The 24157-nt window shown below is 40.8% G+C and overlaps 1 protein-coding gene across 1 annotated transcript in view; it reads left to right on the top strand.

The window, feature by feature from the left end:
• LOC132671134 (myosin-IIIb) overlaps positions 1–22698 on the top strand; it is a 208344-nt gene extending 185646 nt beyond the window's left edge. Inside the window, exons 16-18 of the mRNA XM_060621590.3 lie at positions 19325–19431; positions 19806–19852; positions 20665–22698. Of these exons, the coding sequence (XP_060477573.2) occupies positions 19325–19431; positions 19806–19852; positions 20665–20803 (293 nt within the window). The 3' untranslated portion in view covers positions 20804–22698. The remainder of the gene's footprint in view (positions 1–19324; positions 19432–19805; positions 19853–20664) is intronic.
• Positions 22699–24157: the final 1459 nt, after the last annotated feature.

Genomic DNA, 24157 nt, shown 5'->3' with positions numbered 1-24157 from the left:
TTTTACCTCTAGCTAATATTAAAGTAATGAAGTGCCATACACATGCACGCACACGCCATACAAGTGGGGACTCCTTCATGAATAGCCACATACTAATTTTTAACGGCTCAAAAGGACCTAATGACCAATCCATGATACACTAGACCCGTCTGAGAGGCTTAGGCAAAAGACCCCAGTGTGCTCCTCACTGGGTACAGGTGTGGAGTGTCAAAGCTAATGATTATCAGGAAGGGCAATAACTATGTAAGTTACTCATTCGTAAAAAGCATGGGAGGACTCATTTAAATATGAGAACCAGAAACCCATCTCAAACTAACTTAGGCCAAAATGTATTTATTGGAATTCAAACAATGTCATTGTGCCTCCCCCACCCCCGCCACCCCCACTCTCTCCCTTCTTCCCTCCTCTCTCTCCCTCTCCATCTCTCACCCATTTGGGACTATTAGTTTTCAGTGTTGGTAAAATGGCCGCTGACAGCCCTGATCCTATCTCATGGTCCCAAGGGACAAAGTGTACACTCTCTCTTCCAGTGCCCTTATCTCAGATCTCTTAGAGGAACTTCAGCCCTGCCTTGTTTGTGTGCCCACCCTTGAATGGATCAGTGTGGATGGGAAAGGGGATCTCTGCTGGGCCAGGCCTGGGCCACATGTTCAGCCTGACTTGGGGATGGGAGAAAGGAGGGGAGATCAGCCACATGCAAATACCTCGAATGTGTTCCCCACAGGAAAGAGGAGGCTCTCTAACCAAATCAGAGGGGAAGAGATGTTAGGGCAAAACCGTCCACCTGGAGAATTTTTTTTCCATTATATTCATCATGTTCAGTTGCTAAATGTAGCTAATTTTCAGAAGGGGAGACCAAGACAGAGATCTCTGTGACTTTACAGCAAGTCTGACTGCTTTTGACAAAATTATTGCCCTTTCTCAGGTGATCAGTAATTTTCTATCAAGTTCTAAACAAAAATTCCCTGGGGGTCTTGACTAACAGAAATGAGACACCTACATACATTCCTTTTTGCAGCTATGGTAGCTCTGTCAAGTAAATTAAAATGTTCTTTTTACCTCTTGCCCCATCTTTAAGTATCGTTCTACTTCATGGAATGTATTGGCTCTAAATATCCTATTACTTACTATTACCAAGTTATACACAGGGAAAAGAAGCAGAGTATAGTACTTTCTTTTTTATCAGTTGAGAACTTTTAAAATGCTAATTTCTGTGTTTGAATAATTTCATAACTCAGCACTCTTGAGAATTTTGCATTTCGGTAGTAGATAAAATCTGAATTGCATATTTTGATATGAGATGCCTGCTCTAATTATAGAGCAATTTATATATTGTGAAGCCAGTTTATATAATTCTCAGTACAAGGAGACAGAGTTGGAAATATACTCTTCAAAGCTGTATTATAACAGAAAAGAGACTAAAGTCTCTGAAGCAAGTAGCTGCAGATCCGGGAGGTCAGAAAGAGTCACTGAGTCTATTTGCCTTTTAGGAGCAGGATAAGCATGGCTTGCACTTTACTAACCTTCACGCAGGACTCGCAGATTAACCCCAGCTAACAGCATGGCAAATTCATCAGGACTACAAACAACCACGTTCTGGAATGGGTAGAATTAGCAGGTCAGCCGTGTTGGCAACTAGACGAGGCACCACCTAGATCCTTATGAAGCAGAGATTTGGCTGATTAAAAGCATTCTCTCTCAAAATTACTTACATAGCATTGCATAGAAGCAGTGCATTTAACCCATGATTGGGGAATCTTGTTTAAAGAAAGATTCTATCAACAAGTGATATGTCTTAAGTGATTATGCGTTGCTTGTTTAGTTTTTAAGGACAAGGGCCAGAGTCACTTAGCAAAATGGAATCCCCATCAACTTGCTCTCGGGATAACATGTGTTGCAGCAAAACTTTATTTGCACAAAACGGGAGTGTCGAGGACATTGGGACCTATGAGAATTCTGCAGATTAGAAATGGAATCAGGAGTAGTTCAGTATTTCCTCTTTGAGGGCTCCCTTCTTTAGGGGTGGGAGAGGACAAGGCAGAATTGAAAAGCCTCCTCCTACTGCATTCAGTAAAATAAATAAAAGAAGGTACACTAAAGAGACCAGCAAGAAAATCTTCTAAATCTTTGAAAATAGTAACCTTGCGTGTAGCACATTTAACTTCTATCTACCTTCCCTTGTTTGTAGGAAACGTGTCAAATTCTCCCTCCCTGTAGCTTCAATGAGGGGCCTATGGACTTATTTTGCATTGCTACAGAGAATGTAGAGATTGAAGCAGGATTTTTTTTCTTCCTCTGTGGGCCTCCATCAAAATGGGCACATTTCAAATTTCATGAATTGGTTTTTGTGAATCTCATTTCATTTCCTCATTAGCCCAAGAATCCTTCTTGAAGAGTACAAAAATATGTTGTTGTTAGTATCCTAGTGGATCTTGAGGCCGGTCTCATGGGCACTGAGTCCCACCCATGTAACAGCATGGGTTCCTGGGTGACACCTTCCCTGGACACCTGGACAGGAAAGAAAGTCTTGACTAAGCCACTCCCTCCCTACAAAGCGGCACTTCTGCCAGTTAGCATAGATGCCAATGCATCATGTTCTCTGTCACCTGCTCCTACAACTTTGGTCCACCCTCCCCCCGCCATGAACCAAAAATTTTACAAGGAAGAGCATATGAATGGCCAGGTGAAGTTTGGGAGAGAGAGGGTCACCTATGGTGTGTATTTGCATCTGAGGGTTTGTGGGGGTGTCATCAGACCTTGGGAAAGGAAGCCCAGCAGTACCAGTGCTTGGGACCTTAAGGACAATGGACTAGTCATGTGCCCTGCCCTATTATTTTGTTGTTAACAATCTGCATAACTTTCTAACATATACCATATTATTCATTATGCTTATTGTTTATTATGTTCCACCACCCCCCCCCCCCCACCACCACCACCAACTGGTGAGTTCCTTGAGAGCAGAGATCTTTGTTGACTGCCACATGCCCAGGTCCTGGCACAGAATAGGCCCTGAATAGAATTGAATAAGCAATAAGGGACAGATTTCACCATCAGGGAGAAAAAGACATGCTGACCCACACTCACCAATGGAGCCAGGGATTACGAGGGAGTCATGATTCTGGGTACAGTATGACAACTGGTATTTGAGCTCATCCCACAGCACCAAGACGTATGGCAGGCACTGTTGACAAGGAAGACCCCGTGTTTGTGAAATGAGTGAGAGAGATTGTTAATTTCCATAATACATAAGGACACCACAACCCTTTCTTAGCAGAGCATGACATGAGCACCTGATGTCTTTCTTCTCACTTTACCAAGGGTAGAAGTCCACAGAGCAGTTGGGACCAGGGGCCACAACTCAGGGCAGCCAGAGGAGATTAATCTGGTAACGGGAAAGAAAAGGCCAAGGTCTGGACTCTCTCCCCATGCACCTGGACTTCTTCTACCCTCACCCCCATTTTTTTCAAACTCCCACCAACTAGTCTATCAGCAATAAATCAAACTCTATTAATCTCACTTCCATACTCAGTATTTACTTTCCAGGAGCATGAAAATAACATTGCACCAGTGGTTTGGAGCACTGAACCATTTAGCCTGCTGGCACTTAGCTTCCGTGCCTGCCCAGGGATCTGAGTTCACACTGGCACTGATGGAACTTCACAACAGAGGTTATTCCATGTGATACTTTAGGCTGACTTTCTCCAGCCTGCCTTGCATGCAGGTTACCACTGGCTACTGCCTAAAACTTAGGCCACTCTAGTCCCCTATGCTTTCATTGCTTATCTCACTGCTTCCTGGGTTTCCTCTCCTCTGACTTATCCATTCTGCGGGCCACCATTTCCCCTGAAGTCTTCAGTGGAGCCCCATCAGCAGGATCTTGGGGTGGGGGAGGGGTCAGGGGTGGCATCCATGTCCTGCTAACTTGCCATTGCTATCTACACTCCCTTCGATCATCCTCTGTTCCTGTTGTTTGCTCACCTTATCCTGGTCATTTTACATTCAATGAATGTGTGAGTGTTTAATTTATCATCTTCTCCATTCCCAAATCTCACCACCAACTAGAGAGATTTTTTTTCGCAGCCATCCCATCTACCCATCTCCTAAACTTTACTGCTCCCTACTCCTTCATGCCAATGACCTTCATGTATTTTCCACCCAGGCATGTACTTCCATGGCTGCATTGACCCATCAAGAGCCGCTCCCCATAGGACCACAGCCTCTCCTTCCACCTCTCTCACCCTTACCTTAGCTGTTCTTCCACTGTCTCCCAGGTTCTGCTGGCTTCCCCTCCACCTGCCTTCAGCCTAGACTAGAGTTCAGTTACTCTGACAGACACTAGGTCCTTCCACCCACCATGTGGAACACCCAAGCTTCAGATTAATCCTTCTTCCTCTGCATTATACTTGCACTGCTAAGAGTTATTGCTGAAAAGCCTACCTGCCTAGGCAGTCTTGTACCACTCACAAAATAATCGTCTCCAACACTAGCTGGGCCTATAATATACCCCAAATACTAGTCCCAGACCAAGACCCACCCTCATTCCATTCTGCATCTATTTCAAGCTCTCCCCACTCGCTTCAGTCCCCTGACTCTTCTACCTCTCCCACCAGTAGAGTGTAGGGGAGCAATAGGCCATAACAAAAGGGGCATGGGCTTTGGTGCCCAATGAATCCTGGGTTCTACTCTCTGCTTCTTAGGTGGGTAACCTGAGTAAGTTAAAACTGTCTTCCATACTAAATCAGCATATAAATCTTTTATGAAGTTTTAGTGTGAGATTGGGCAGTAGGCATCAGGTTTGGGTATTTTTGTCAAACTATTCAAAAGAAACCTGCCATATCCATTCCCAGGGACCCATAACTCTAATCAGTACTGGGTTTCCATTATTTAAAAGTCACATGCACATAGTCACACTTATATACCTAGGAAAACTAAAAGCTTTCAGAAGAACTATCAAAATTAGCATGACCCTAACTACAGAACCTTAAGAACAAGATTCATCCATGCGTTTGCTTGCAAGGTTCTCTCTCTGGGGACTTGGATGTATCTTTTTAAACTCTGTTTTTTGTGACTGGAGCTTTCATTAAAACACTATCTCTGGGGTCGCCTGGGTGGCTCAGTCAGTTAAGGGTCCCAATCTTGATTTTGACTCAGGTCATGATCTCACAGTTCATGGGATCGAGCCCCGTGTTGGACTCTGCACTGAGTATGGAGCCTTCTTGGGATTCTCTCTCTCTCCCTCTCTCTCTGCCCCTCCCATGCCCACGCTCACATGCTCACACTCTTACTCTCTCTCAAAATAAAAAAATAAACTTTAAAAATGTGTTTAAAACACTATCTCTGCCAGGCTGGCCAATATGGATATAAATTTATCCAAAGTTTAGGATAGGATGATTAGAAATGAGATTCAACTCTCAGAATTGTATGTTTCTGTTGGTCATTGACCACTTGATTTGTTCTCCAAATGATGTCCACTATCTGAATCAGAAACCAATGTTATCTGACCCCCCACTCCCCTGAATCTGAGAGAGTACAGTGTCCTAGATCTTCCCAGTTACTTTTTCCGCAGACTAGGCATCTAGGACCTTGCCAAAGGCTTTATGAGGATAATTTCAGCTACCATTCATTCTTAACAATATCAGGAAAGTGTATTCACCATCTAAAAACAAAAACAGCCTGAGTCTTTTTCCTTGCTCTGGCTGCTTTGTAATCAGAACTAACGGTATTCTGAAGATTTCTGTTAGAAGTACACAATAATGAGCTAGAATGAAAATTCCTCTTATGAATTCAACTATAATATATTAGTGATTCTTACAATGAGATTAGCAGCTCATTCTAAATTAGTATTGTAATACATCTTAAAGATCACATTGTAACTTGTCTTTATTCTGTAAGTCTAACAATCTATGATCAAAAGAAATAAAATACTGTATTTTAAATATTTTTTTCTTTTTTACATATTTATAGTTAAGGAGGAGGGACACCCAAAAGTCTAAAAGGAAAAAAGAGGGGCACCTGGGTGGCTCAGTCGGTTAAGCGTCTGACTTTGGCTCAGGTCATGATCTCATGGTTCGTGAGTTAAGCCCCACATCGAGCCCTGTGCTGACAGCTCAGAGCCCGGAGCCTCCTTCAGATTCTGTGTCTCCCTCTCTCTCTCTCTCTCTGTCCCTCCCCTACTTGTTCTCTCTTTCAAAATTAAATAAATGTTAAACAAATTTTTTAAATAAATAAATAAAAGGAAAAAAAGAGAAGCAACTTAATGAATAATGTAAGTCAAGTCAGTGACCAAGTATATGCAACATGTGGTGTCTATGACTAACACCTCTTTGTACAGATTGTCTTAGAATGACCTGAGAAAGTGAGTCCCAGCTTGTTTTTAAATTTTCATTGTTTCAAAAATTACATCTTAAATAATCAATATTGGGCACACCCTAAGTAAAGCTGTCTGGTTTTCTCTTTTTAGTCACAGATCATACTACAGTGTGTAGAATTCCGCTAAGTGTTTGGTATGAGGCCTGCCTCCACACTTTAGGCTTCACAAACATGCCCATTCCCTCATTATCCAGCATGGATGTTCTGATTACTAGCCATTATCAAACCATTAGAATTCCTGGGCTGGTCCCAACCCAGGCACCAGTGAATTGTCATTATGGCCAGAGATTGACCTGAAAATTTGGTTTCCTGGCCCAACTCTCAAAAACAATGGACTCACTTTGAAAAACATCACTGTTCATGTTTGTATCTCCAAGAAGGGGTCTCCATGAAGTTCTTTTTTTTTTTTTTTCTTTTTTTTTTTAATCCAGCTTCAACAGCCTCTCTCTTTCCAGATGGTACATGGAGCCAAGCCTGTCAGAGACCCTTAGTCTCCTGCTGCCTTTTAATGCTGGTCCTTGATTGCTAATGACCCCCAGCTGGACTGGCTCCCCAACCCATTTAACCCCACTCTGCTGGGTTCCCAGCTCATGCAGGGTGAGAGGCAGTGAGAGCTGGAAGTGAGAAGGTGCCAAGTCAGCCAGGACCTCCCGCCCTTTCGGAGGTAGTGGCGCATTTCCCGGCACCATCACGGATGTCCAAGATCACTCCAGTGGAGAGCTCCTGTTCATATGATTCTCTCTATATTGTCAGATAAATGCTACCAGGTTTCTGATCGTGAATATTTTATTGGACTAAGCCAAGATAACAGAGTCCCTGTAAAAGTGTTTCTTTAGGGTCCAAGGGTTGAGAACTGCTGGTATGGATCCCCTGAAACATGTTAGCTTGGAAACTTAAAATTAAATTGCACTGAAACTGTCAGCTCAAATGTGTCAGTATACAAAATCACTGCAGACAAGCCTGGTGATTAATTTTGTTGTCAAGGCCTAAATCACTGTCTAACACAAGAGATACCTATTTTCAGTTATGCTGATAATAGCTGTAAGTATTTACTTTGTTAAGCTTGGCTTATTTTTTTTTCGTGACATGCCAGAATGTGCCTATAGCTATACTGGTCAAATGAACTCAGAGAAGTAGGATTTAAGTGGAAAAAAGGTTGATGACATTAATTTGTTGAGAGATTCTGAGTCCCATGGAGAGACTGAGGTCTCTTATGACATCCTCATGACAAGATCACTTCCCTTGAGAATAAAGAGGAAGAGGGGGGTGTGATAGGTCATCCATCCGTGTAGTTTCCATAACGGATTTTGTTAAGTTCACATCAGATTATAAGAAACAAGACAAAGAAATTTAGTAGTTCTGTATGACCTCGAAGAAGGGCAGTCTAAACTCTTAATCTGAGCGAGAACTGAGACCTTTGTGTCTCACTATTTTTATAAATCTTAAAGGTGTACTGGATAGTTGGACCAAATTTAATTAACAGTGTACTAAGGCAACTTTTTCCAAAGTGAAGCATAAAATGGGACAGTAACCCAGTGTAGTTATTTTCTTTTGAACTTTATTTCCCTCAGATACTTCCTATTTTATTGGCTTTTGGAGATTAAAACTGAAAGAACCAGAGTAATCTAATTTTTTACCACTAATACTGCATTGATTTCACTTTTGCATCTCATTAGTTTAATGCAAACAAAAATCACATTTCATTTCATTTGGTCTATTATATACGTTCTTTACAATGTCTCTCTCCCTCCCTCCCTCTCTCTCTTTCCCTCTCTGTGACACACATACACACATGCACACACGCCAATCATTTGTGCATATAATCTCCCCCAAACCAAGTCAATCATACTAATGACTGCTCTCTACATGAAAAAAGGTTTTAGAATTTGTGAACCTGGGCGAGTATTTGTACAGCTGCACAGTATTCACCTGTACATTACAGTTTTTGCTCACAGCTGGGAAGGCTGGGTGAGATTAAATGTGGTCTTTTAGTCCATCAGTAACCAAGTGACCAAGAAAGGGGTTTGGATGAACACCCCCTTGTGCAGCCTTCCTCTTTAATTGAATGAATCCTATTACGATGAAGTTCTGGTATAGTGATGGAGAAGTTTTCTCCCTAAAGCCTGATTGCATTTTGATTGGTCTTCTTTAAATTCCAACAAGGCCAATAGGGTCAACAGCATTTATGTCCATTTTGAAGATGAGTGGCTGGAACTCTGCAATCATAGCATCTTAAAGTTGGAAGAGACTTTAAAGAACCTCTTGGCTAATGGTTCTCTCTCTTTTTCTGCTTTCACACTGGTTTCATGCAAGAAAGTCTCATCAGGCTCATCTCTCACTACATACAGGCACTCACATTCTGGGAAGGAGTATGACTTCAAGGATAACAGAACATGTGTGATGTGCTGCACCACCACCCTTTGTCGAAAAATCACTATGTTAGATAAAATGTGGCAGCCAGAAAAGGAAGCAATTCACCCAGGTCACATACCAGTAAGTTCCAGAAATTGAACTATGCCCAGGCCTTCCGACCCCAAGTCCGGTGTTGGTTTCACGATAGCTGACCTCCCCTTTGCACACTAACAGCAAGAACTGGGACCAGGTCTCCAACTTAGAGAGCAAGAAAGAGCTGGGGATGAATGCCCCAGGATCCTCTGCCACAAGGAATCAAAGACCCAGTCACAATTAGTTTACTAAAACCAGCACTATCTGGTGTCCCATATCCTCAAGCATTTAAAATGTCGTTCCAATCTTCAAAGACATTCTTTCATTCCATTTTTATCTGCTTTTACCCAGGACATTGTTTCCCAGCTCCGGAGTAGTTCACTAGGTGATTTGCATCTCATTAGGAGCTCCAGAAATGACATCTCCCAGCCTGCTGCCTGCTATTGTAGGTCTGCTAAGCATCAGATCCAGGTCTTAGATTTTTTTTCATGTTGACACTTTTGAAAAAGCTGAATTAATGCTCTTTTCTACTGGGCAGAGTTTGGGTGGCCATTTTGGCCTTAATTCCTACCCCCTTACCCACAAGGCCAAAGTTAGGGAACAGCCATTGTCAGGGACAGTACAGATGAAGTCAGCCATCCCCACATGAAGACATCTGGCTGGAAGGGCGTATTGTGAGACCTCAGATAAACAGTTTTAAAATTCCTAAAAGCAGAGAGATGGGACAAGATGCAAACATCGTTAGTAGTATGCAAAGTAAAACAAAAGGAAAGACACCAATAGCAACCCATTGCTGATGCTAAGCTTGTGCCTTTCAAGCATTTTTTTTACTAGTCCCAACCCTCCTGACACCCCAGAGTTCTTGTCCTACATTTATGATTGATTTAAAAGGAGTTTAGTAGGTCAGAATGGCTTTTCAGCTTTGTCATTCATTCATACCGAAACCTGCAGAAGAGCACTGCGCGACATCATACCTCTGGAAACCAGAGATAATGTTCCCGTGGTCAGCAGAATTGTTCTCTTGGAGTAAGAGAAATGATTTTCCCAGCGCCCAGGGAAATTAGTGTCCGCTTGGAGCTCAAGCCATGTGATGCAGCTTCCAGCACAAAGCAAATACCTGACAAGGCTGGGAGCCCTACTGTAGCTGCGTCCCCTTCCCAGAATTTCTTCTGCCCAACTGAAACTTCTCTGACCCGATGCCAGCTTTTTAAGATGGCAGCTAGCTAATCTGCACAGTCAACCTAAGCTTTCAGGAAAGGGTTAAGTCGTTAGGTTTTCCAGCCCTGCTACAAGTTAAAATCATCTGGAAGCGGACAGGTGGTGGGGCTGTTTTTAAAAGCAGTGATGCCAGAGCCCTACCCCTGACTAACTGAATTAGGACATCCAGGGGTGAGGCCAAGGCATCTGTATTTTTTTGTAAGTTCTTCAGATGCTGCTAATGTGCAGCCAAAGTCAAGGACCACTCTCATATAACAAGAATTATGGTGACCCCTGAGGGACCCCTGCTCTGCCTTATCTGCCAGGTTTTCCCACTGCATATATCTTCTGTCATCTTCACTACAACCTTGACTGGGTGATCGTCATCACCAGGTTCAGATCTCCAGTAAGTGCTGGAGGTGGGATTCATACTCCAGTTTTTCTAAACCCACTGTTTTTATTTTTCTTTCACGACACTGTTATTTCTCCAAAGTGTGGGACATGGGCCTCTGGTTATCTCCAGGTCAGTTTTAAATAGTGTGTGGACGTGACCTTAAATAACACTGAGTCATGTAAAAGAAAGCTACTCCTTTTAACACTGAGTCATGTAAAAGAAAGCTACTCAATTCTCAGTTTAAAGTCTTCATATTTAGGAGAAAATCGTAGCTGTATTAATATGTCTTAAATTCCTCTCTTTTTAACAAACCTTTAAAGAGGCCCAGAACATTCTGTGGGAAACAGAATCTAACTCACGTATGATAGTACTGTTCTGTTTTCATTATATTTACTTTATGGTTTACTCCTCTTTTTTTTAGAGAAAGAGACAGAGTACGAGAGGGGGAGGAGCAGAGAGAGAGAGAGAGAGATAGACAGAATCTGAAACAGGCTCCAAGCTCTGAGCTGTCAGCACAGAGCCTAATGTAGGGCTCGAAGTCACTGACCACAAGATCATGACCTGAGCTGAAGTCAGAGGCTTAACTGACTGAGCCACCCAGGCGCCCCACTTTATGGTTTACTTCTATTTATGGCATATGACCCTGGCTTTCTATTTAGTACAGCAGTGAATAAAGTTTCATTCTTAAAGAAATATATTTAAGTAAAAAAATTTTTGATTTTAAAAATACTACATGAAGAATAAATAGTACAGGTGTCTTGAATATAGCAAAAAATGTTTAAGAGGTGGATGATGACAGAAGTTTGAGAAATGCTTTCCTACAGCAGACTAATTGTAAAAAGAGGCATCTCCAGACCTGTTAGCAAGTGGGAACTCTCAACTATCATGCCATCACAACAGACAGACAACAACTTGTTCCACCCATTTTAGGTCAGGCAGGACCTATGAACTTTGTTGCTGCTTCCAGCACAAGAGGAATCCTGAAACACTATTGGTAATAAACATGGGGAGGGGGAAAAGACAGACACTCATCTGCTCAAGTAATCAATGAAATGAAATCCAAACACAAATGATGTGCCATTTTTCACCTATTGAATTATCAGACTTTTTCTTAAAGATGCTCTCCCATGCTGGTGAGGACCTTTAGAAATGTATAATCTCTTGGGGCACCTGGGTGTCTCAGTCAATTGAGTGTCCGACTTCAGTTCAGATGACGATCTCACCGGTAGTGAGTTTGAGTCCCACATCATGCTCTGTGCTGACAGCTCAGAGCCTGGAGCCTGCTTCAGATTCTGTGTCTCCCTCTCTCTCTGCCCCTCCCCTGCTCACACTCTGTCTCCCTCTCTCTCTCAAAAGATAAATTAACATTAAAAAAATTTTTTTAATACGTATACTTTTTGGCCAGTAATTCAACCTCTAGGAATTTATCTCAAGAAAACAATGTGGATTATCAAAGATCACATTCTGAGATGTTCCTCAAAACATTACTTATCAAAAAACACTGGAATCAACTTCCATGCCCAGTATGGGAAATTATATAAGTTTATCATGTATCACCCATTAAATAAAATACCATACAACCATTAGAAATGATGCCATTTAGACCAATCTGGAAGACAAAAACTTGTTCCAGGATTTCCTACTATTTAGGGGAAGGGAACATGGGGTGGGCAAAAAGATGGACTTTTCATTGCTTAATTTATTTGAACATCATGTTTATCTATTACTTTAAAAATGTAATTCTAGGGGCACCTGGCTGGCTCAGTTGATAGAGCATGTGACTCTTGATCTCAGGGTTACAAGTTTGAGCCCCATGTTGGGTGTAGAGGTAACTTAAAAAATCAAATCTTAAAAAAATATAACTGTAAATGAAATATACTATTTTTGTTTTATTTTTTATTTTTATTTGAGAGAGAAAGGGTGTGTGCACAAGCAGAAGAGAGGGGCAGAGAGAGAGAATCCCAAGCAGGCTCCATGCTCAGCCTGGTGCTCAACTTGGGACTTGATTCCATTGCCCTGGGATCATGAGCTGAGCTGAAATCAAGAGTCAGATGCTCAACTGACTGAGCCACCCAGGTGCCCCGAAGTATACTATTTTTAAGGTAGGTTAATATCACGGAAAATACTTATGACTTTACTGTTAAGTGAGGGGAAAAAGCAGTAGCAAATAAGTGACGGGATTTTTGGTTAAGAAAAGTGAATGCATAGTCCTAGAAAAGTATTGAAAGGATATTAAAGGAAAAAAATACTAATCAACTTTGTTTTTAAGATGCTGACTTCATCTCCCTCCTTTGTAGATTAGTCTCCCCAGAGGTGTCCCAAGATAGGAAAGGCCCTCTTCCTATTGGAAGCCTTGGCAATAATATCCTGATTGACAGAACCAAAGAGGGGGCCACACAGATGGAATAAATCTTGACAAGAGTAGTGAATGGTCACCATTTCATTCATTCATTTATTCATTCATTCATTTATTCATTCATTATTTGTTAAATGTATGCCAAGCCCTGAGCTATAAAATAGTTTTAGGGGAAGTTATTACTACTTCCCTAACGAGTAAGGAGAAAATTCCACACAGACAATTTATAACTCCACCATCTTCCACAGGCACTAATTTAACTCAGGGATATTTTCTTTGTAGCAATTCTGCAATTTTGAAGAAGATTGTTCATGACATAACATGGCAACTGGGAAAATTTGTAGCTTTCCTTTCATCTTAGAAAGGAAGATCTGAATTACATGCACCCCAGGAGAAAATCTCTCTTTCTGGTTGTGCGTATGTTTTACAAAAACCCACTGAATTCCTTAGTCCCTCCTGAAGTTAGACATGGTGAGGTGAAAACTTATAAGAATGTCTCAGTAAAAGAACAAGCATTGTAGTAAACGCCATGGCCTAGGCTTTGGGATTTTGAACCAAAAGACCTGAGTTCTAGCCCTGGCTCTGAAGGGAGACCAGCAGAGGGGCCCAAGCTCCCTGGGTTCACACCCCTTAGATATATAAGGAAGGGGCTGAACCACAGAGATTTATCAGCCCCGTGTCGTGACTTAAATTTGAAAATCTGAGTTCCCAGGGCATAATATCTTCCCTCCTATTCCCTGTCAAGACTCTGAGCATCCCTGAAATAGCCTATGCCTCAGGGTATATCAGGAGCAAGTGGTTTACAACACATTGGGAAGATTCTTCCCTAGACTGCGTTTTTAAGGTAGTGCAGATTATCGCAGGCTTCCTGCCAATGTGGTTCTTATTGTTAAGGAAAGATTTAGTATGGTCTAGTATAGTGGCTCTCAACCCTGGCTGTACATTAGAACTATCCAAGGAGATTTTTTTTTTAATATCCATGCCTAGGTCCTGATCTGGGCACCAGTATTTCTAAAAACTGAACCACTTGTGTAATGTAAAGAAAATGATCATTGGTGAGGACATTCGGAAACCTGAATTCTCAGTTGGACTTTGTCTCTAACTGCTATGTGATCTCTTAATCTCTTTATGCCTTTGTTATCTCTTTGGGGTTAGTTGTCCTTCCCAAAATGAGATGAAATAAATAAAAAGCTACTTTGTAAAACAAGATTTGATACATAAAAATGAAATGGTAAGTGAAGAGGCACAGAGCCAGAAAAGCCAAGTCATCTCATTGGAAGCTGTTTCATTAAGTGTCACCGGGGTGCCATGCAGCATGGTCGGCTATCATTGAGGAGAAAGATAATCCAGCTGACAGCTAGGCTACTGTCACCTCCAGTTGCCCTGAGAACTTTGGTCACAGAAATGATGTACCTCCCTTTATGCAGAGTTGACAGAAGTCTGTAAATGAATTGCATAACTCTTAATTCTGTTTTGTGCCTCAGGGAAATATCTAGTAACCCCACGTGGGATTTGCCATCTGTAAATCTAGAACACTGAACACTACTTGCTTCAAGGAGATGTTTTACTTGGCAAATGACCCTAGGAAAGGCTCATCCACAAAATGGCAATCAGATAGATTGGCAGTCTTGCCACTCAGAACATATTCCTGCCTGCTGAGGGCCCACAGGAAGGGTGCATATGACCATGGTTCTCCTGGTGTGCTCTCTCTCTCTCTCCTCCCAGGAACCCTGCCCATTACCTGTCCATTCCATGGGGGCCCAGAGTTCATACTGTCCCACTAAGCAGGGAAATATTTGGGCTGTATGCCCCATCCTGCCTTCACTGTGGTTGTCTTTCCCTCACTACGATCCTGCTAGGAAATGGATCAGAATGGCACATCTGTAATGGGTGATAAAAAGTGAAACCCTAAGTGTTAGGGGACAGTGTAGAGAAGAGCATTTGTAGCCAAAATAGCTGTAACTCAGCAAGTCAATTAGAGCAGAGGAAATAGTTTCCTTCTTCATCTCTGAGACCCTAGGAGGGAACAAAACGCCTTGTTTGCGACTTGAAATTGTGCTTGTGAATTAGGGTTGCCAGATTTAACAACAACAAAAACTACAGAATACCCAGCTAGATTTGAATTTCAAATGAATAACTGATCACTTTTTAATTTAATACAAGTGTGTCCTGAATATCGCACAGGATTTTAGTAGATTAAAAAAAGTATTGGTTGTTTATCTGAAATTCAAATTTAATTGGGTGTTCTGTATTTGATCTGGCAACTCTAGCTTGGATATACCTGCATGTTCGATAAAAAGAACTGGAATATGAAATTTCCAAACCAGTTGTTTGAAGTTATGTAACGAAGCCATCAACTGAATTCAGCTGTTTGTCTCTCACCAAGGACTCAGCCAGTTGTGCAGCCGCAGAGTGTGGTGATTTGGGGTTAGAGAGAGAAGTATGCCTGTCCCAGCGCTCCTCACTGAGGTGTCATTTACATTTCTTCCATTTTATGACAGGCATATCTCCTGTTTATGACAAAGTTCTGTGTCAGCTCAGAAGAGAAAGGTGTGTTCAGGGTCTCAAATATGAAATCAAAAGGTGCAAGGGGAAAAGAAGGTGCAGGGATTCTTGAAGGGGAAAGAGACCTATGTTAAATAGTACTCATGACGTGATATACTTTCGAAAAGCTTTATGGGGAGGTAGCCTCCAGAGGATTACAAACTGGAGAGTTTGGCTTGGTTTACAAATGCTTATGTGAAGTAAGAATAGGCCACTTTCAGAATACTAACATTGTCTTCAAATAACTCATATACTAATGTTTACCTTCAAACTTGAATTGCCTATTTTGTCTACATAAACTAATCAAATGAACTAGGTAATTGCCAGATTGTTTTATGTCTCCTGTAAGCAAACTGATTGGCTCAAAAGACAGGGGTTGTGGCTTCGACTCTGTCACTTCCAGATTTATCTTTCTTAGCTGTAGTTTCTTTGTCTACTGAATCAAAGAATAATTTTGCTCTACATGCCTTATTGATTTTTTTTAATTTTTAAAGGAAAAAAAAACTTCTCAATGTACATAAACATTTAGATTTCATCAATGTCCTATATGCTGTTTTATATTTGCTTCTTTTCCTGAATTTTGAATTTTCATCTATCAACAGCATACCTTAAATTTATCCTTGTTGTGCCTTCGTGGTATGACACCAACATTCATATCTCACAGTTAACTTCTCCTCAACTATTAAATATTTATCATCTTTCTAGCCTTTTTCCAATGCAAAAAAAAAAAAAAATCTTACACCATTGTACAAATTGTCTTTTTTTCTTCCTCTGGTTGACGTCCTTGGGACATGTTTGTCGGCACAAGTTGCTTAGCTTTCACTATCTATCATCAAGTTGGACGTCAGGAGGGGTGGAGCCTATGGATTCATCTGTGTATGTGGGGCCACTCCCACATTGTCTTTTGATCTTTTATTTATCCTAATTAATAGAAAGGCAGTGGTAGTTGTTTTAGTTGAAGCTCTTTGTCCGGATGGCTAAACATTTTTCACTATCTCATTTCATTGTATATTTCAACATATATGATTTTTTCTCCATCTTTTTCTCACCTCAGCCTTTCCACATTATGGATAGTAGACTTTTGTGTGTATATATTTTTAAATTTGTTTTTATCTTTCTATTGCACTTCCTTTCATCTTAGTTTTGTTACTGTCTATCATATAGAATATTTTACTCTAATTGGACCCATCTTTGTCATTAATATTTTCTTCCACAGTTAAAATAGTCTATTTCATTTCCCTTTAAGGTTTTTATAGGAATATTTAAAATGTTTAACTATATAACTCATCTGGAATTTATTGTGGCCTGTAAGAATCAAAAAGCATATTGAGAAAAGTAAAAGATTTAAAAAATTTTTAACACTAACTTGAGCCCAGCAGCACTAATTTATGACAAGTCTCTTAACCTCTTAAGACTCAATGCTGTCTACTAGACTGAAGGCAGGGACCTTGCCTTATTTTTCTTTGTTTTCCCCACAATGTCCAGCAAAGTACCTTACATATAGGATAAACCTTATAAGGTCTATATTTAAGTTATACTTTTTGTATATTACTATCAAATTGTTCCAACAGCATTTATTTTTTTTTAACATTTTATTTATTTTCGAGAGAGAGAAACAAGAGTGTGAGGGGGGAAGGGTCAGAGAGAGAGGGAGACATAGAATCCAAAGCAGGCTCCAGGCTCTGAACTGTCAGCACAGAGCCTGATGCAGGGATCAAACCTATGAGCTGTGAGGTCATGATCTGAGGAGCTGAAGTTGGAAGTTTAACCAACAGAGCCATCCAGGTGCCCCATTCAACAGCATTTATTAAATAATGATTCATTTCCCAAATATTTATTTGGTTTCTTATTATTGATCACACACCAGTGATACTCAAATTTGTTCCAATGGCAAAACTCTTGTAAGTTATGGCACTCTGTAAAACATTGTGAGACATGGAGATATTTAAGTTAAAATAATTAAAATTAAAATTTAATGCTAAATCCGACACCAGCTTATACTAGATTCTAGTATAGTATAGATACCATCAGACACCAACAGATTTTTTTTTAATTTATGGGAGAAATGCTAAAATTGTGAAAATTATGCCCAATAACTTAATTCCTAAGTTCTAAAAATCAGGAAAAGAATACCCACCCATGGAATAGCAAATTCATCGAGAACAAAATTTGCGAACCACATCTTAAGTATCCCCAGTTGAGAATATAAATAAAAGTTTCTGATTAAATGTAAACACTATATGAAGTCCAGCTGAACTGGGCTGAACTCCAGCTGAACTCAGAAACTATTTAAGATCAGTCTTTCGAGTTTCCAAGGTTGGAATTCCCATAACGTTAAGAAGTCTAAGGGAGAATAGATGTCAGATCTCTAGTGCATGTTCGCACCAGCAACTTTAACTCTATACACTTCTGTTCATTAATCTATAAATCAGAGGAGATGAGACAGGGCACCTGTGTCCTACCATATTACAGCATATGGACTTCACAAACCAAGCAGGCGGTAGGTATGTTGGAAGTATCAGAAAGAACCCATATCAATTCTGGATTCCTTATACTCTGAGGATGATGCCAGCCCAAGATACTGGAGTCCTGCCCTCTACACAGACTTCCTGAAGATGTGTACAGGGATATCTTTAATGGCTACTAGAACCTTCTGCAAGCAACATAGCACAATGGAGCTTACTTTTACTTAGATCTCAGCTTACAAAAAAAGTTTCTTGTTAAGAAGGACAGTATGCTATAGTTTTAAAAAGAATGCTTCCAGAACAGGAGGTAAGAGTCTAGGGTTAGGTCCTCACTCTCCCATTTCATCTAGGATGAGTCATTCAACACTTGTGGGCCTGTTTTCTTTTCCAAAAAAAAAATTAAAAAATAGGCATTTAGAATAAATAGTTCCTAAATCCTTGTATGGTTCTAATAGTCTTGGCCAATATAGATAGGTTCCAGTTCAAGAACAGTAAAGGTGTGAAACTTCATACTTAGGAAACTGATAATTTGCTATTCATAATGGTCCTTGCTAAGTCATTCTTCACTTAGAAAATTCCCCCAAAGTTTCCCTAAATAGTAAGAACCTCCAGTGAAGTCAAACTATGATTCCAGGTACAAATCTACAACCCTGTTTTATGAATATGATACACACTCGGTCCAGGAAAGTGAGAACTCTTCTCTGGACTGTAACATTCATAAACAGTATTGTGTGGCAGCTCTGGTGTGTGTGTGTGTGTGTGTGTGTGTGTGTGTGTGTGTGTGTGTTGGCAAGAAGTTAAAACTGCTAAATCCTGATTCAGATATAGTGCCAAAAGGACAGCAGATTCCACAAAAATCATCTGCTTGGAAGGGAAATAAATCATGACTTCATTGGACACGTGGTTTCTTAAACTCCAGTTCACTCTTGGTCCAGGGTTCTGAAATCGGGGCTAACACAGAGAGGCTGCTCTGTGAAATCATGCAATTATCTTTTCCCCTTCTCCTTTACGCTATCTCCAGAGATTGCATGGATCAATGGTATTGTTCAAAGCATTTCAGTAAATACTAGCTCAAGCCATTTTCCCTCCGAAACGTATCCCACCAAAAGGTTTGCTTCTCATCTACCCAAGAGGGTGTGTGCTCCAGATGTCTTTGAACCCTCACTGTAAGATGTGGTGCAAACTATCCCGGATTGCCTTCATTGTCCTGAGTTATCCCATGAAGATAGGACTCTGTGCTCTACAAAGGCTGGCCACCAACCTCTACTTCACCAGCATGGACAAACCAATTTGCTTTCTGTCACTCTTGACTTCTGATTTAGATAAGAGAGATGAAGGCAAAGTTACAGACAGTGGCCCTTGTTTACACTTAGCAATTCCTATGTGTGTGTATGTGTTTTAGGATGACATTTCTGCCAATATTAGCAGAGCTCCAACATGCCCATTAAAATGAGACACAGTTTCCACTAAGTGCATTTATGTGAAGAGCGATTTTTACCTAATTTTCCCAATACCTTAGATGGTTTACAGTAAAGTTTTGCTGTCTTGTAGCAGTTTCAGAAAATGGTCTTGTACAGAAGCAGCGAACACCTCGCCGAAGATGTCAGCAGCCCAAAATGTTGAGTAGCCCTGAGGACACCATGTACTATAACCAGTTAAATGTGAGTTCAAAGTGGCCATAAAGCTGTTTCACTGGCTTTGTTTCCAGTTAATAATTCTGTTATTAATACCTGTTCCAGCCCCTCCAGCCCCACCCCCACTCTCTTATGCTCTCTTCTTGAACATGTGCTTAGGCTCTTTATCTGTTGCTTTCATGTCAGGATGTCTGCCTTCACGGTGAATAATTGATGTGGTTTATCAAAGACGAGCAAGATGCATGCTTCATCAGGCTCACTTGAGCCCTTTGATCAAAAAAATTATGCTGTGACTTCTGATATTATCAGCATCTGCTTGCATTCAACACAAAATCACTTTGAATTAAAAATTAACGACTTGCTGCTTTGCTTTGACTGTGTGTTCTTGGCCCTCTCCACAGGGAACTCTAGAATATCAAGGGAGCAAAAGGAAGCCAAGAAAACTTGGGTAAATATCTGTCTTCTTAGTTCTAAGCAACTGTAAACAGAAGGGGTCCTTTGTGATATTACAGAAAATGCAAAACTTTCCAGAAGAGCTTCTAAAAATATGCAAATGGGGATATCACCACTATTATTGACACTGGAAACTACTTTTCACAGTAGCAGCTATATAAAACTTGAGTCTATTCTGTCCAAAAAGGCTGAAATTGCCACCTAAAGGCAAATGTTATTTCTCATAATTATCCCAGGAAGTTGTAGTTTCCTCCTAATTGCAGTCATAGCAGATTGTATAAAACTCTCTCACAGATGAGAGCATTCCACACAGTGCAAACAGGCCACTTCCCACATCACCCTACCCCTGGGCCTTAAAGATACACAGAGGAAAATTTCCCCCTGTGGTTAGACACAGGACACTAAGGAGTTTGTGGCCCATTTGATTGTTAGTATCTTGACCGAGAATACAGTGACATAGCTAACTGGTACTAATTTGAGAACTGGAGGAGGGCAGGAGGGGAACTTTCTCATCTAGGAACCAAACAGGGACAGACAAGTAAATTCGGACAGAAAAGTTGTAATATGATCACAACCTCCAGACGCCACTAAATTCAGCCCTTTATCAGTCTGTGACCCAGAGGCAAAGGCTTTGTGGATCAGAGTCAGTTCCTGAGTTCTGGGTCACGCTGAGGTACCCTAAGTTGTCCTTCCCTTCCGGGGGTGGGACCCAGCCCTGTTCCCAGTACTCATGCAGCGTTAGCTGCCTGGGTGATGACTGCAGCATTTGTTTTCTCTTTTTCCTGAAAACTCTTTTCTTTGTTGCAGCCAAATCAAAGTGCTTGATGGGGAAGATGAGTATTATAAATCTTTGTCACCTGTGGACTCCGTTCCTGAGGAAGACAACCCAGCCTGCCCTTTCTTTTATTCCTCATCCTCAAAAGGAGCATCTTCTGCTCAGCACTGAGCTGTACTTCCTGCCCCACCCCCCCCAAGTCTGCGGAGGGTAAGAACAATCATGGTAGTTGACTGATTGTCATTTCATAAGAAAGCACTGCAACGGGTCAGCTTCTTTGGACACATGGTGCATGTCTGAGCCTTGCTGAACAATTTTCATATTCCCAACCATTTTCTCATACCTCCATTGCCCTCCCCACATCTGCAGTGCAGCCTGAGTGGGGCAATTTTTCGTAGCTGTGGGACACTGAGCACATCTTCACTATAGCAGTAACCATCGTTCATGGGAGTAACGAAGACCTCAACGTCTAGGGGGGTAACAGACAACCTTGCCATTAGCCAATCATGAATACTGACATTTATTTTTCCTGCTGTGTCCATCCATGCAAAATCTGCCGCTGTGAAAATCCAGGACTCTGTTTCTACCTCACCTCTCCCTGGCATCCACCTCCTTCCTGAGAGACCCTCCAGGCATCTCTTCAGAGTCAGGGTTCCACTGCAGAGTGCCCCCATCCTAAAGGAGTGCACTCAAGATCCCCTAGGTCAGGATAAATTTTTGTGTTTAGGGGGCAAGCCTAAGTCTTTCTATAAGGCAGATGGACCCCTCTCTTGCTAATTATTATGCTGATAAAGCTTTTGCTTCTTTACTCCCATCACCTTAGCAGTAAATAGAAAGGAGTTAGAGGGACAGAAAATTTGGACCTGCCATACACAGTCCACGTCCTGTGGTTTAGTAACTTCCCAGTCTCTGGTTGGCCGCCTCCACTAGGCTGTGAGTGATTATAGAGGAAGGATCTTGTCTTGTCTATTTTTGTGGGCACAGAGCCTAGGGTAGTGCCTGGCACAGAGTGGACATCCAGTAATGCACTTAAATGAATGGAGGGACTTCACTTAAGTTATACTAACGTATCTGACAAGAAAATTTCAATTCTGTTGTTACATATGATTAATCACTTTTCTTATACCATAAACTCTGATTTTTTTCACTCCAATTTGGGCTAGTCCTATTATAATAATGTTATACCATATATTATAATACTCAATATGATTCAATACAGCAAACAGCTTTGGAGCAACTCCTCTATGCAAAACAATGTGTAAGATGGCTGTGTGAGGTAAAAAAAAAAAAAAAAACAAAAACAAACAAAAAAAAACCCTACAAGACCTTTTCTCTAGAACAGATGTTCTCAACATTTTTTTTTACTTTAAAATACTTGGCAGATAGTACAATGGGAGTTCCCAGATTTTTAGAAAAATTAACTGGAGGAAATAGAGAAAAATCGTTTTCAGAGTGATAAAGGGGAGAATTTTAATACCCACGTTTTACAGAGATAAAATAATGAAAGGAGGCATTTAAAGATCTCAGACATTTTTTTTATGAGGGAAAAAAATAGGAAAAGTTAAATAGTTAAACTTTACTTTTTAAAAAAAAAATGAGCCTTGATTTTTTTTCTCAGATGTTCACCCCAAAGAAATGTTTATAAGGTATGCAGACAGAGCAGAAGAAACACAAGTGAACTTTATTGTTTAAAAAATATCTAGAATATGGGGCTCCTGGGTGGCTGAGTCAGTTAAGCATCTGACTTTGGCTCAGGACATGATCTCGTGGGTTTGTGAGTTCAAGCCCCACACTGGGCTCTGTGCTGACAGCTCAGAGCCTGGAGCCTGCTTCAGATTCTGTGTCTCCCTCTCTCTCTCTCTCTCTCTCTGCCCCTCCCCCACTTGCACACTCATGCTCTCTCACTCTCTCAAAAATGAATAAACGTTAGGGGCGCCTGGGTGGCTCAGTCGGTTAAGCGTTTGACTTTGGCTCAGGTCATGATCTCGCAGTCCGTGAGTTCAAGCCCCGCGTTGGGCTCTGCGCTGACAGCTCAGAGCCTGGAGCCTGATTCTGTGTCTCCCTCTCTCTCTGACCCTCCCCTGTTCATGCTCTGTCTCTCTGTCTCAAAAATAAATAAACATTAAAAAAAAATTTAATAAAAAATTTTTAAAAATGAATAAACGTTAAAAAAATTTTAAATATCTAGAATATATAGATTTTAACATTATTCTAATGTAAATATTTTTGTTTTGAAGTATAGTATAGGTACACAATATAGTGATTCAACACTTCTATGTATCATGCAGTGCTTACCACTATAAACATAGTTACCATCTGTCACTATGCAACCTTGTTATTGACTAAATTTACTGTACTTAAGTTTTCATCTCTGGTGATTTGTTATTTAAAACTGGAAGTCTGTTATCTCCCAATCCCCTTCACCTATTTCTCCCACCTCCCCACCCCACTCCCCTCTGGCAGCTACCAGTTTTTTTTTCCTATATCAATGGGTCTGTTTCTGGGTTTTGTTTGTATGTTTATTTGTTCATTTGTTCATCTGTTTTGTTTCTTAGATTCCCCATGTAAGTGAAATCACACAGTATCTCTTTCTCTGACTTACTTCACATAGCATAATACCCCTCCAGGTCTATCCATGTTGTCACAAATAACAAGATCTCATTCCTTGTTATGGCTGAGTAATAGTCTGTCGCGTATATATACTACTTCTTTATCCATCTGTCTATCAACAACTGCTTAGGTTGCTTTCATATCTTAGCGATTGTAAATAATGCTGCAATAAACATAGGGGTGCCTAGATCTTTTGAATGAGTGTTTTCATTTTCTTTGGGTAAATACCCAGTAGTGGAATTCCTGGATCATACGGTATTTTCTATTTTTAATTTTAAGGAACCTCCATACTTTTTCCCACAGCGTTTGCACCAGTTTATATTCCCAGCAACAGCACACGAGGATCCCCTTTGCTCCTCATCCTTGCCAACACTTGCTGTTTCTTTTTTTTTTTTTTTTTTAATATTTATTTATTTTGAGAGAGAGAATGAGCTTGTGCCTGTGAACAGGGGAGGGGCAGAGAGAGAGGGAGAGAGAGAATCCCAAGCAGGATCCATGCTGTCAGCACAGCCTGACTCTGGGCTCCATCTCCCTAAACATGAGATCATGACCTGAGCCAAAATGAAAAGTTGGACACTCAACCAACTGAGCCACCCAGGCGCCAACACTTGCTATTTCTTGTCACATCATTCTGACTGGTATGAGGTCATATATCCTGTTTTGAAATTTTACTTTTATCATTGACTTATCTACTTTTGATTTGATGATACTTTAGCTATTTTTGTTGAGTAGAAATATTTCTAACTTCCTATTTCTCTGTGTACAATGTAATTGTATACCTGCCTTGTTTCTAATTAAATATTTCTAAAAATAAGTTTAAAGGAAACATAAATAATTATAAAATTATGATTTTGAAGCTCTACAATAATTAGTCATTGCCAAGCTATAACTCCTAACGTTACTTTAGAAATAGGG

The sequence above is a fragment of the Panthera onca genome, chromosome C1 (assembly GCF_046562875.1).
Source record: "Panthera onca isolate mPanOnc1 chromosome C1, mPanOnc1 haplotype 2, whole genome shotgun sequence".
Taxonomy (NCBI): Eukaryota; Metazoa; Chordata; class Mammalia; order Carnivora; family Felidae; genus Panthera; species Panthera onca.
This window is presented reverse-complemented; position numbering and strand designations above follow the sequence as displayed.